The sequence below is a fragment of the Pipra filicauda genome, unplaced genomic scaffold (assembly GCF_003945595.2).
Source record: "Pipra filicauda isolate LSUMZ 115617 unplaced genomic scaffold, ASM394559v2 scaffold196_size3971931_pilon, whole genome shotgun sequence".
NCBI lineage: Eukaryota > Metazoa > Chordata > Aves > Passeriformes > Pipridae > Pipra > Pipra filicauda.
In genome coordinates, this window is record NW_024104305.1 from 261872 (window position 1) to 277161 (window position 15290).

At 36.4% G+C, this 15290-nt stretch overlaps 1 protein-coding gene across 2 annotated transcripts in view; it reads right to left on the reverse strand.

Moving 5' to 3' along the window:
- Positions 1–15290, reverse strand: part of CLCN3 (chloride voltage-gated channel 3) — a 72634-nt gene that overhangs the window by 54659 nt on the left and 2685 nt on the right. For both annotated transcript variants that reach the window (XM_027725652.2, XM_027725650.2), the window contains exon 2: positions 3878–4053. In XM_027725652.2, coding sequence (XP_027581453.1) covers positions 3878–4037 — 160 coding nt within the window. In that variant the 5' untranslated portion in view covers positions 4038–4053. The remainder of the gene's footprint in view (positions 1–3877; positions 4054–15290) is intronic.

Here is a 15290-nt window from a genome sequence, read left to right on the forward strand (position 1 = left end):
TTTTTTTCCTTCTGTTAAATTGATGGAAAGCAATGAGCTATCCTAGTGTAACATTTTTTTAAAAAGTTAAATAGTATAGCTCTCCTCCTGTAAAATTTAAACCAGTAAATATCAGCTTATATGATTTAACTATTAAAGAACTGATAGCTTTGCAACAGTAAGTATAATACGTTTAAACTGACCTAGCAAGAAGCAGGGCCAACAGTCTAAAAATAAAACAGATAAGTTATGATAAAAATGACCTCCATAAATTACATATATTGCCTGTACATGTATTGTCCTCCCTACAAAGAGGCAGATACTTCCTTTTCAGTATAATGTCACCATACTTCTCATTAGACAGTAGTTTAACAAGGGAAGACACTAACTTCAGTATTACAAAGAGATTAGTTTTGATAAGCAACAAAAGCAAGTTTTGTTCAAAGCTGACAGGCAGCAGCATCCTTTCTAAGCAGGGCTTTGGTACAAGCCATCCGAGCCTCCACATGCATAGCAATTTAATTCTTTAGCAGGTTAAAACATACTGCTCAAAGAATTCACAATTTCACAATACCTACTTGTTCTCCATAATACTGCCACTAAAAGTCTGACATTTATGCAGCTACTGGAGAACATAACAGGCACAGAGCATACTACTTACATAATTGCTATACATATATATGTATTTGGTATATAACACTACATTGTCACAATTTATGTATTTTTCTCAGATAAGACAGTAAAGGACAGTCACATACATGCTTAGAGATGATGTTAAGAGAAACCAGGTTATTGTTCAGCACTGGTTTTAAGATAACGGTGAATCCCCAACATGGAACTCCTCAAAACCTTTCAAATAAGACATGACACTAAAAAGACAACTCACTATCAACTAAATAGTAAAGAAAAATAGAGGTCTAGGTGATAAAACTTTCTAAAGACTGGTTTCAGTTAATGTTCATTTGTTCAGTCCCATATAGTATCAATGAATTTCCCACATAAGACAAGGAGTATATGAAGTTAGTATTCTTTCCTAGCATCATCCAATTTCCACATGCTTTCAACAGAAAGCATATTCACCACCGTATAACAACCTCAATAGCTTTGTAAGCCTCAGTCAAGCACTTAAGTATGAGTGGAAATGTGAATAGCAGTACTGTGCAGGCTTTCAGAATTGCTGTCCTGAGAGCCAAGGGACTTAGCAAGCCTACTGAAATAAGCAGACTTCTTCTCTTAACTTACTGCCCTCTCAACAAAGGGGAACGACTACAATTACTTTAGACATTCCATTTTAGCCTTTTATCTACATAATATATGTGCAGTTTCTGGTTCCATTTTCATTAGCTGAAAAAAAAGAAGAGAAATAAAGACAGACTATTTCTTAATCCTTCATTTTCTTCTCACTGCATGGTCTTGATTTTTTAAAAAAATCTGCGATTCTATATTTTATTACATAAACTGTAAAATTATGATGCACACTATATCTTCCGTGGCAACTTATCCAGATTGGATAAATTCATGCCTGTGCTCATTTGTATGACAAGTTTATATTCTGCAGCTATGCAGCTTTATATTTAACTACATTATTTCCACAATCATTTGAAGTACAGATACGTTATTGCCATTATGTTCATGTTGCTAAGATACCAGGCTTATAAATTCTTCCAGTCCCAGAGACTTAGAACACAAACTATATTCTTAAACAGGGCTCCTGATTTTGGCAGGGTGCACTTGCTAAAGCACAAAGATAAACCCAAAGTCTCTGCATTCACATCATGTTCTGGAGGGTCTGCAATGTCAAGAAGCATGTGATCTTCCAGTTACCAGGATGGTCCTGCCCTTCCTCAGGAGGTGGGACAGATTCTGTATTATGAATTCATGTGTACTTGACTTAACAAACAAAAATAGGGCTAAAGGATAAGAGTATTTAAATAATAATAATGATTAAACCAACCAACCAACCAACCAGTTGATGCTAAGTGAGTAACAGAGGATTACAAAAAGGCTATATGCAAGGAAGCCCTAGTTTGGTCTTGTCAATGAGATTTGCTGAATTAAAAACACAAAAGAAAAATCACCTGACACATTTGGACACCTAAGGAATGACAGACAAAGATGTTCACTTCCTGCATGCAAGATTATTTGAAATGTTTCTGGAAGTATGTTCTTATCACCACCTTAAAAAGAAAGTTAACACCAGATTCTGGTCTACTACTAAGATATCTACTATGATTTACTGTACAATAAAACATTTTCCATGTATAGAGACACATAAATCACCATTCACTTAAATAAAATACTAGGGCTTATTACTATTGCTGCCTCTTACTAAGAGTCCAGAATTGGGGTAAGCTGCTACGTCATAACCAAAAAATTAAATTCCAGGAAAGAAATTACATTCATATTTAGGTACCAATGCATATTCTAATACTTCAGCGCTACAACAGCCAGGAGCTGCTGGCATGTGCAGGAATTAGCATTGATTTTGACAATGCAAACAAAACAACCACCTCATCTCTTTGGACTCAATTTATGGATCTGATTTCACAACAAGTAAAGGGCAGAACACTGGCTCTGAAACTGTTTCAGAGCAAACTTATTTCTCCTTTATGCTTGAAGCGATGGAAATGATTTTTATAAACAATAACCAGAGTAGCTTCAGACTTTTAGTACAGGTTGTAAATATTATGTTAGACAAGCAAGGCACTTGCTTTATTAAAATTGCCAGATACTCAGAACAAAGAATTATATACAGAAGTCAGTTGTTCACCTAATAATTTCCTAACATTTAAGAGCTGGTGTTCTCCACACAATGTCCCAGAAGGAATTTTTATTTAGATTGAAGGTGTCCTGGCTCGTAATACCTGTACTGGTATACAAGTTAAATAACTGCACATTCAAGACGTATCTAATTAGACAGAAGGAATGCAGATGGTAAGGATGCTTATAGTGATACGGCACAACTATCCAGTACAATGCCAACATCCAACTGCTAAGTGTGGCAAAGGGAAAACATATGAAGGAAGACACACTGCAGGGAAGGAAGACAACTGAATGTTAATGGGAGAGGAAAAGGGGTTTTTTTCTTTTTTCTAAAAAAAGAAAACTCAAGAGACTGAGTTTGATTTTAAACAAATACAAGGAAGTGACCAGAGTATACATTTAACCAAGAGTCTCACAGACGTTACTTTTTTCCCCTCTCTCAGTTCACCTCTCTGACTATTGCTAAAAGAATGTTAATGCTCTCACTCCATGAGCTGCTTTCTTAAATTAAAAAAAGAGAGGAAGAGCTTCCCAGTTCTTTCTTTGTATTATTTCAGTGCTTTCACAGTGTTCACAGTAGAAAGTTTTCTTCGCAACTTTTTACCTAGTCAAAAACTGAGCTCATATAGTGTTTCCTGTTGCTTTTTACAACACCTCTACTTAAATGGCTTTTGCCTCTGTTTTACAGAATTGAAGTTGAATGAAGTAGAAACAGATTTATCTCCACAAGTAACAATTAAAATAGGCTGCTAATTTCTGCATCGTGGAAATATTGAAGACAATGAGACTTCCAAAATCCTGCTGCAGTGTAGCAAGACCAGGTAGCTGCAAAAAAGCCATCCTTCTATTTGACAGGAAGTTTGTCATTTGTTAGAAGAACGTTAATATCTGCCTCATCTCAGAAGTCATCTCATACAATGTAATTGTTAGGCAAGCACACGGAAAAATGTTCAGCCACTTTGAGGTTTAAAGCATCTGTCTGGAGCACAGATTAGCGAAACAGAAAACGATCAGGTTTGGTTATTTAAAAACAAAACAAAAGAACCCCTCCAAACAACCATCAACAAACACAAACAAAACCAACCAACCAATAAAAATACAACCTAGGAAAATTTTTAAGTGGAAATAAACTTACCAATCGACGCATCACCATCGAGGAGATTGTCATCTTCAGAGGTCTGAAAATCCATAATTACTCCTGCTCCATCTAAAAGCTCCTCATCACTGCTTGCACTAGTTATACTATTGTAACTGTTTCGATAGTAGCCTCTATGAAACAGCTGCTCAGACTCCATTTAGCTGCTTTATAACCTATATATAGAGAGAAAAAAAGTTATTTTCTATTTGAATATTCAAAAAATACTAAGAAGTTTATATCAAATAAAATTAGTATTTCAAGCTTTGGGGAAAAAATTGTTAAGCTCACAATACTACAAGTTACAAAAAGGTAGCAGTAATATAGAACATTTTGTATATAGAACATTTTACAAAAATCTTCAGTGATTTTTAACTGGATGATGTTTTCTCAGGCCAATGTACTAATGAAGTCTCAAGAAAGAGCGTAGTATGCACTAGCAGTCCCCAATTAATCTGATTCAAGAATTATCAGTTAAGACAGAGAGCTTCATTAAAGCCTTATATAAATCCACAGCTTGTCCACACATTAAACACTTTATATAGTTCCAAAAGTCCAAAAGGATTATATAGGAGAGTTGGAACAGGTTACAGAAGAGCACAATGACGACAAAGAACAAAAGAGTTTTCCTTCTAAAAAGACAACAAAATGGATCAGGACCCTTCAGTCTGGAAAAGGCATAATGTAGAAGATGACAACAGATGTCAGCAGAATCACAAGTGGCGTGAAGAAAATGAAGAGGTCAGTTGTTTGTCAGTAGCCCTACATGTCTTAATGAAAAAAGTGAGGTGACAAGCAGATAAAAAAGGGCTAATCCTTCATACAGTATGTAGCAAAGTGGTAGAATTCTTTGCCACTTTGCAGAAGAATGCAACGGTTCATAAAGCAGCCAGACAAACTCACAGAACCACAACAAAAAAACTCCCCAATATCAAAAGCTATTAAGAACAACACCTCTGGTGGAAATGCTGGAGACTTGGAGAGCATTCTGCAGATGTGCATATGCTTATTCTCTTCTTCTGCTCTTCCCTAGAGATCTGCTATTGGGCAAGACAGATCTGTTTGACTTTACTCATTCTTATTTCTTTTAAAAGATATTTACAATTTAAAACATACTCTCTCTTCAATTAAATTTCTTCCATTCATCTCCATTTTTTTTACCCAAAATAAAACAGATCACAATTTGTAATTTAATCAGAAGCCAACACTTTAATCTGTTCAAAAGATACTAACTTTTCACACAGAGTAATTTTTGGCATTCCCAAAAAAATGGCACCTACAAAGAACATGCCTCCCAAAAAGTCAGAACACAAACAGTCTATTTCATTTATTGTGCTCACAGAAAGTCTGTTAATATCACTTCACCAGTTCCATTGGGGTGTTATCACAAATGGAAGCCACACAGCGCAGATGAAATCAGAAACTGGGACTTTCTAGAAGTGTTTCCACTCAATGCATCATTTGTTGCTTTTCTCCACCTGCTTTGTGCACCAAAATCATATTATAGACTCCCATCTGCCAACTGGCCTCCTGCTGAAGTGAAATCTTTATTCTATATTCATATGACCTTTCCTACATTCTGATGAAGTTACAAGGAGACAGAACACTCTCCTGCCTTGTCCATAGAAGTAGTACTAGAAGATAAAAAGTACAAGACACAAAAAAACCCTGTAACACAACGTAAGGTTTCGTCTTTTGTGTTCTTTGTGTCTTTTGTGTCCTACTGTAGACATGATTTTTTTTATTAAGGTTTTTTTCCCCTGACTTATTTAACAATCTTTACTACAAAGCAGAAATCAGTTAACATGGAGGAGAAAGATCACCATTCAGTTAGAATTCACAAAAAGTTGTTTGTAAATTTATCAAAACAACAAAGAGGTAGCAAATGTAGACCCAAAAAATACTACTACTTTTGTGTCAAGCCCCAAATTCAAAATTCAAACTGCTCCAAGAACTTCTGAAGATTATTACTGTGAGTGTACCAAAGTGACAGTATCTCTTGTGTAAACCACAGGTGAAACACAATTACCAAAAGCAATTACTGGAGCTCGATGGAAACGACTCTATAGTGTCAACTGCTGCAAATTAAGGGAGCACAAGTAGCGGATTCTCTTATTATCCATGTGGTGTTGTGTTTGCTCCATACTGAGGGCATGGCTAAAATCTGCTAAGTCTTTTAATTACTGTACCAAGTTTGGAAGCCACATCCAGTTTTTTCATCTAATAAAGACATTTTCCTGTAATATTCTCAGCAGAAATATTTACTGCAGTATAAAGACAGGACATTGCAAATGTATATTTTAAAATAAAGGATGATTTTATCTACATTAAACTCCATAGCTTCAGTTAATTTTACTACAAATCTCCCATTCAGAATAAGAGAAATAACTCTCCTCTTGGATAAATGTCTCCCTAGATAAATGTTAGAACAGTGGATTACACATATTAAATCTTCCAATAATTGAGAAAATGCTTTCAGACTGGGCTACAATGGAAGGGAAAGTTTCATCAATTGGTCAGTAACTGATAAACAAAACCAACAGAGAGAGCCAGACGAAGCACATCACAAAGCACCCCTCTATCACCTCTCCATAAACGTGACTCCGCGTGCCAACTCCTCTGGCACATACATGCCTCCAGTTGTATGACAGGCAGGATAGTACAGACCTTTTCTTATTTTGAAACACTACATGTATCCTGCTGTAGAAGTACTGCTGCTGACAGACCAGAGAATGTTAACTGGTCAATAAGCTTCGCAGAGGACTAAAATTTTACTTTTAAAGAGCATAATGGTCACTAATTTGTCCACCACTATCTGCAATTAATTAAAAAACAGGATAAAAGGTTAATGATGCACTATCTTGAGCTATGTTAAATGCTCAAGACAACTTATAAGCATGTGTTCACGTGACCTAAAACACTGCTAGCACTACTCACAGAAAGCAGAATCCTCCTTGGAAACAGACTGCTGGGAGCATCAATAATAAAGAAAACAAAGAGCCAGGAAAATTATTTCTATGGTTACAACAGCCAGAAGAGAACCAGTATCATGCCTGACCCACTCTGGTGCAGTTTATCATTTGTGGATACCGGAAGAGTGCATTCATACAGGAGAGCTTGCCCAAATGCTTATGGAGTTGTGAAGGGAGAAATAACCAGCCAATTTGCCATTTTGTAATATCAGATTCATTCCACAGATTCCATGCCCTACCCAGACAGACACTAAACAGGGAAAAATGGAAGTTACTCAAAAGAAATTGCCAACGGGGTAAAAACGTACTGGTTGAATGCTAGTCAAACTCAATCTTCTGAAAAAGCAAACAAAAAAATTCTACATCAGGTTCCCAACGAATTCTACTTACAGTAAATATTTAAGCAATAAACCTTTTTTCAGTCTAGACTACTGTAAAAATCCAAGAGGAATTACAAAGGATTATTGAGAACATTCAAGATATTACCTTTAACTTATTTCTACAAAGCACCACAGTTTTGATTCAGAGTCTAGTCCAAATATCCCAGAAAGCAGACTCAAAAATGCTTCAGATTATCTTTGAAAGAAACCCATAAATATTGAAGCAATGCAGCGTAAGAATAATAAAAAAAGAAAATACAAGCAATATCCAGGAAGCTCTTGGAACAGGAAAGGAATTTGACTCAAGTCACATATCCAAGTCTTCTATGAAAAGATTGTAAAGCCAAAAAAGTACTAACTCATCTAACCCACTTCTATTACTAAGGTACTTCCAGGATGTCTTAACCCATCAAAATGATTCTACAAAAGCATATTAACAGAGAAGCCACTGGCACAAAAAAAATTAAATAACAACAAAAAAACCTCAACCAAACAAAAAACCCCAAATCAAAAACCACCACCAAAAAATGCAAACCAAACTGAAGAATAGAGAACTAAAGCAGGATTTCTTACCTGTTGTGACTAGAGAGAGTGAAGAAAGTAATCCGTATACAGGTATAGGAAATCGTGAGAAATCTAATTAAATACAGTGCAGGCAAGAACTAAATTGGTAAAGGAGAGCTGTGGAGAAACAGCTACATTAACAGTAGAAAAAGCATGTAAGGCTACTGCAGTTTCCTGCACGATCTAGTACCACAGGCACTTTTCAGCTCTCCAACGTCAGACATCCTGCTTATCTTTCAAGCCCTACAATTAAAAGGTCAAGCAGAGAAGTGAGTCAGCTGAGGGAACCACTTCCAGTGTAGAGACATGTCTCTGGAAAAGGCAGAGTAGGCCAGTAAGAAGTCTAATTTACAGGACATTTGTTGTCAGGTGATCCAAGCAATTGGTAAATCTCCAGGATGTGCTCTGTTGTCCCATAAAAACACTTTTCTATATGTCATATATAAAGGGGTGGCAGGGAAAAAAGGCATCTTAAGCTTGTTATTCCCCCAGAAAGGGGGTGGAGTGAAAACTTAAAAGTACTCTTCCAGATTCCAAATTTGCTTTAAATAGTTTAAAGTTAAAAACAACTAAATAACCCCCAACAATAACAATACAGAACCCAACAAACACCACCAACACAAAAAACCCACAAATCAGTAACAACCCACAATGATTCATCTTCTTAACAGAAGAGCTCTTTCCCAAACTGAGAAGAATACTGATTAATCCAAAAATCAGTGTAATATTCAATTTTTCTGCTCAGTACTAGGAGCTAAAAGGCAGTCATCTGTCCCCTAACTAACTTCTAACCTTCCTGCAAACCCTGCTCCAGGACAGCACCTAGTGAGAAATGCTACGCACCCATAAAGCAAAAGGAGATGAAATTAAAATTTTTAACACAATCTTTACACATACGAATGTGTTATACAGTCAAGGAAATGGATGATAGGAACGAAGGAGTAATTTGCTGAAAAATTTTGAAAATAATAGAGAATTTAAAGTGTTTTAACTGTTAAGAACGTTCAAAAGTGTTATAAAATGGTCAGAAATTCTATATACATCATCTTATTTGTAAGTATCCAACTACTGTATACTTTAGAAACAGATAAACAATATGACAGAAACATTTCCCACACCCATACTTAGATTAACATTTTAACATATATCCCACGTATGGGGATATATGCCAGAACACCTGCCCAAAAGATAGAAGCAGTCAAGAAGAGCTTTGATCTCTTAATTCCAAACATCCCATATTACATTAACTTAAAATACTGCAGTATCATCTTTTTTTTTTAAATAAACCTGCCCTTTAGAAAGAAATCTTCAACCCTGAAATTACAAGAATTTTACAATCATTCTAAAACAAAGGCCGTGTTGTGACCACTCTTCATCTTAGTCTCACCAGCATGGAAACTACATTTCCATTTTCATTGCAGACTCAGCATATCTCGCCTCCATTTATTTATTTTGTCTGTGACATGAAGATATTTAAGCAAGATGAGAACATCACTCATCTTTCAAACTCCAGGCTTGGAAAAGGGTGCATGAATTGTCAGGAATTTCCCACTGTAATTTTTAGATCACTAGCAGATTATTTCTTCATAAAAAGGCTCAGAAAAATCTCAACATTTCAAATCAAATACAGAAGGGAAGATGAGCAAAAAAGCAGATTTCCTAAACTTTCTCAAGTTAGCTTAGACCACAAAAATTCTTAAGGATACTCAAGAATCCAAACTGTTAAAATGTAGGGAATGTATATGCTAACCTTTAGAGAAACACACACTCAGATCTTTCTCTGCAGCACTCAAAAAAACCCACTGGAAACTAATTTTTTTTCTTTTCCTTACTGTGAGCATGGTAAGGCACTGGAACAGATTGCCCAGAGAAGTTGTGGATGTCCCATCCCTGGAAGTGTTCAAGGCCAGGTTGGATGGAGCTCTGAGCAACCTGGTCTAGCGCAAGGTGTCCCTGCCCATGGCAGGAGGGTTGGAACCAGATGGTCTTTAAGGTCCCTTCTAACCCAAACGTTTTGGTGAATCTGTAACTAATCTCAGGAGAGATCTTTAGTGAGAAAGGATCTTGGCAAATTTTTAGGGTATCTTTAGAAAAATAAAGTCACAAAGGAGCACTTCTAGTTAATTGAAGCTATTTGAGTTTAAAATCAAAAAAAATCTGTTTGAGTCTATGGTAGTAGGTTCCAACGTTCTGTTGAAATAGAAGATAAGTCAGTTTGCAAAAATATACATAGGTAAAACTTGCTCTAGTTTCCTTCACAGCTACTTCAAAAATAAAACTAACACTCAAATGCTGATACTCAAATATGAACAGAAACACATAGATGAAACTACATGAAATGGTAATACATGTAAAGCAAGTCTTAGCTTTATAACTGCAACAAAAAAACAGTATTCACATCTACATTCTACTGAATCTTGCCACTCTTAGTTAAAAACACTTAGCATAACAACAGCCTGAAAAGTTTTTTCACTTTTATGATACATACCAATACGAATATCACCACTATATACCTGATCTTCACAAAAGCAGAATCTATAATAAATACTCATTTTTATAGCACTTTTTATCTCCTTGGGAAAAAAAAAAAAAAAACCAAAACAAACGAAAACCAACCAACAAAACCCAACTAAAACCTGAGAGCCTAATTACAGGCTGAATACCAAACTCATGCTTCTAGTCATATGATGCCAAGTGTTAAAGGCATTGACTTTAGTTTGTATAAATTATTCAAAACCACTGCATCTCCACTCTCTAAAATGTCTTAGCCAGTAAGGTTATGGCTACCCATAGTTGTGACAGCTGAAGAATTATACCCACTGGTACAAAGATATCAGCCTACCTGATGGACAGGATTGCTCCTTTCACATCCACCAAATTACTAATGTGAATACTTTTTAATGGCATTCAACCCGAACTGGCTGGATGAGCTGAAAACTCCAGTTTAAACTTACTAAACTAACCTCATTTATTGATACATTAGAAAAAAACCTCTGCTATCGGAGTTGAAGAGTAGTCTCCCACACAGGTACAGTAACAAACAGCTCCATGAGTGGCAAAGTCTTTAAGGGGTTTTTAATTAACAGCTTAAAAAGAAGAGGGAAAAAAAAAAGTTAAGAACATAATCCCTCAGCATGAACTTGAATTAAATATAAAAGCAAATATTATAAAGCAAATACAACTCAAAAGCTTCACAGGTAAATACTGATCCTTAGTCGATGGTAAACAGCTGTGTCCATTGCTGCCACTTTGGAGCAAACCTAAAATACATGTAAGATGTAGTATTAGCTTCCAAACTAATGGGTCAGTACCTATAGCTGCAAATATTTGGTCCAGATAGGAAAAGATGGAGAGTTTCCTTGGCAAAAAAAATCTCTGGTGTCAGATGGGAATAACACCACAATTCACTAAGACAAGTGAAAGGTACAACCCATACTCCTCTTTAGAAGGGCAGGAACTATGACTGCACTTTCTATTGTAGACAATGTAACTTTTGTCTGTTGAGTCTTAGGTCACAATGCTCATTTTCTGTTTGATGAAATGACACTGCAACAGTGTCTCCTTACAGTTTACAGAGGTTGTTGCTTCTTTTTAACTTGGACTGAGGTTGCAGTCATCTGAGAGTTATACAAAAAAATGGAGCAGAGCTTTTCACACACCACCAGAATGACTAGAAATCTTGTTACTCGTACTCATTTTCTTTAACTTTTCAGAGTAATGCAGTTCCTAGCTATGTGTACAGATTCATAAATTCAGGGTCACACCTGAGTTGAGTATCTTTCAGATAATTTCATTGAAGTTCAATATAATTCAGGATTGTCAAATTAGAACCTGAAAAGGCACCACTATCCCCAGTATAACTCTAAGCATCTTCTCAGTAACAGCAGCTGCCACAGATTTTTAAGGTCCTTGCACTGCACTCAAACTTCTTTACAGACTCATTAAAGCCTCTGAGATCAAGGAACAAATCTCATAGACCTCTCCAAAACACATCACAAGAACAGGACCACTGCTTGTGAAATCTTGTGGGGACCCCTGGTGGTTCATGGTCCTTACTTTCCCTACTAACGATTTTCCAGTGTTAGAAGTGACAAGATTTTGGTCACCAAAAACAGCTGGGCATTTTTCTTGGTATATGTAAGGGTAGAATCCCAGAAGATAAGGGGCTAATGTGTATGTCTCAAACACTGATAGAAGGATGGCTGTGGAGCCAACCAAGGACAGCTAGTAACAACAGACAAGGATTGTTGGTACTAATATCCTGTGAGAAAGAACAAGATGTGGCTGGAGAAGGGGGCCATGCAGAGGTGGGGCAGCACTTTTCCGGGACAAACATCCTTGTTCTCATTCATGGCTGGGCTTCATGATCGAAGATTTGGGAAGGGCTCTACCCACGTTTGTTGCAAGCGCGTTGGTGGCTAAAAAGGCCAATACGAGATAAGCATGACCAGTTGCACATCCTTGTTCTAGTTCCTGGAGATAAGCACAACTGTGCAAGGACAGGAATGAGGCCAAGGTGTGGGCATGAACTGTAGGCGGGGATCGAGACTAATCAAGACCCCCAAAGCCCTCTGACCCATTTCCAGACAAGTCTGAAAGAACAGACTGCACATGACAGCTAATTTGCACAGAAAGCAAGAAATCTATCTTCAGGGCAGGGAAACCTATGTATAGAAAGGCACCCTCACCAAGCCCAAGGGGAGCCCCCAGGACCCTGAATATCCCATCAGCTGGACCAACATTGGAACCAGGACTAGTGATCTTTTTTTCTCTCCTTTCTTTCTTTCTTTAATTCATCTTTTCCTTCCTCTCTTCCCTTTCAGCCTACCCCTTCATCCAAAACCCAATGCCATGTGCTAATATAGTAGGTCAGGGACTAACATATCAACTTTTATGCCAAATGTGTAATTTAGTAATAAAACTTTTTGATTGGTTGCAGACCCTCTGACTTGCCATTCCTTTTGACAATGAGCATCCCTGAATCTTGGGTGCTTCCTTCCCCTTAAGGGTGGGACATCACAGTAACAGTGATAAACTGACAACCTATTTAAACCTCCAGGCCAGGAACCCTGACAGCAGGGTTGCTCTTTTTCTTGCTCTGGATCCTCTCAAGCAACAGTGTTAAGACAGCAAGGTGAGGAAGGACTGAAGTGATCATCACCTGGATCTGGTTCATGGCTAACCTTCTTGGCTGGCCTACACAGATGCCACCTCATTTTTGTAAAAACAGCACATCCAACCATCACTGGTTGCCATTCTGGTCATTTTTAAAGATTAAATAAATATATAAACATATAAATCTCTTCAGAGAGACCTGTGAACCTCTGATGTTAATAAACAGATTGTTAATAGATTGTTTCTGCTTTTCAATATACACAATATTCTATCCAAAGGAGATTAAAAAAAATCAAAAGGCAGCGAAGCCCTAGATGCATAACACCACCAAAAGCAAAGTATTTAGTAAATCAAGTGTGCTAGCAGTTCTGAATGCACAGCAAGTTCCCCTCACTTGAATATTCTTCTCTCCAGCTGTAAAACCTACTTGAGTGGTTGGCAAGGGCAGCTTCTAAAATTACATGTACTTTGTCAGGGTCTACAAATGGTAGGCAAGTTTCTGGTAGGAGAGTCCAGGGGGAAATTTACTGTTCAACAGTGGTATCAAGTTGAAAGCAAGACTCAAGGTGGGTATTTTACAAGAAAAAAAGAAATCGTGTTCATGTAAGATTTTTAATATTACAACAACATGAAAAAAAATCACCAATAGTTTACTAAAAGGCTTCTAGCTAACAGAGTAAACAAGAAGGTCAGTTATCTTAAAAGTGTTATATAACCACGGAGATTAGGTCAGTTCACTGACTATTTTATCTATTTCATAGATAAAATTCGTTAAAAATAATCCATCCTCTACTCATCCAAAGAACCAAAACATTTTTTAAAATTTGTTAAAGAGGAATAAACATTGACAATTTTGTAACAGGGGTAACAACATATGTACTCAGTACACAGATTGTTAGGTCTCCTCAACTGTCTTAAAAGCTTTACTAAATAAGTTAGAAGAATATTCACGTCTCAGCACAAAACAGAAGAAAAGTCTATAAGACTGATAATAATTTAAAGTGTTTACATATTCGTGTAGTTTTTTACATGAGAATAAAAGTTTTCTGCAAGACAAGCAGCAAAAAGTCAAATAACAATTAAAGAAAACTTCAGGTTCCTTTCCTACAGATACCTATTTGGAAATTTTCAAACTGAGAAAATGAATGTCTTGGAAACGTAGGGAGAACTGATTTTTTTTTCCCAACACATGCATGAGACAAATTAACAGCAAAAAAACTGCAGATAACATCAAAATCCAACAAATCTGGCAGAGAACACTAATTTGGAGATAAGAGTAGAAGGAACTCAAACACAAACTTCTCTTTCAGGAAACAGTAGTTGAATTTTAACTGGCAGGATGTCAAAGTATTAAGTCACCTCAGTAGCTCTTTTTGGAATTTAAACAAAGTACTGAAGTGAAATGCCATTTTTGCTATTACAATTAGGAAATGTTTCTTCATTATACTTTATTGCAGTATGAACATGCAAAATGCACATTTCAGTATTTTCTCTTTTCTGAACTTTTTAGAGAAATTTATCAAAATATGCCAAACATAAGAAAAAGTAACAGCAAAGGTTATTTTTATCAAAGGGTCTGTGCTTCAGGACTGAACTTAATTCACTTTTTTCTTTACTATTCCTCCTTACCCTCCCAAAGTAAGCATAGTCTACTCCTGTAACTAGAAAGCCTAAGGAAAATGCCTAACAAACAAAACGGCTGAATGCCTAAAAAGTTGAAGGAGAAAACAGCTGACTAGACTCTCGGCAAGTCATCAAAAATAACTGCTGGTACCCACTATGAAGTTATGAATTCTCTTCTTTACATTCATTTCCAGGAGTATATATTCAAGACTACTTACTACATAATACAAACTGATAAGGATACTCCAGATGTAAACAGATTTGCAACCATTTTAACACCTTTGTCTAGAATCCTTTCTATTATGCATGAAGCCTAGAAATTACTTTGTCAACTCTCTTCTCCCCTAATAACAGATATTATCAGATCATTAAGTATAACCACTACCTCAACAATTTACATTTTTCAGTTTCTATCTTTTTAAAGCAAAGTACATGTCCCAGCAAACTTTTATCTGTTTATAACTCTCTTTCATATTAGAATCAATTTAAATGAGTATTGTTTTCTCTAGATATTATTCTCTCAGATGATTTTATAAAGGCTACCAAAATTCAAAATCAAGTTTCAAGTTTAACAACTATAAAAGTTTGTAATTGTCAACTTTCTAATATTCCAAGCTCAGCACACAAACAAGTGTGAATTACTCTGTCACAGAGCCTCCTCGTTCATGAGCACAGGTACAAAGCTGGCCTGACACCTGAATAGCTTTAGAACTCAGCCAACACAGAACCTGCACTTTTAGGTTATGACATAAGGGAACG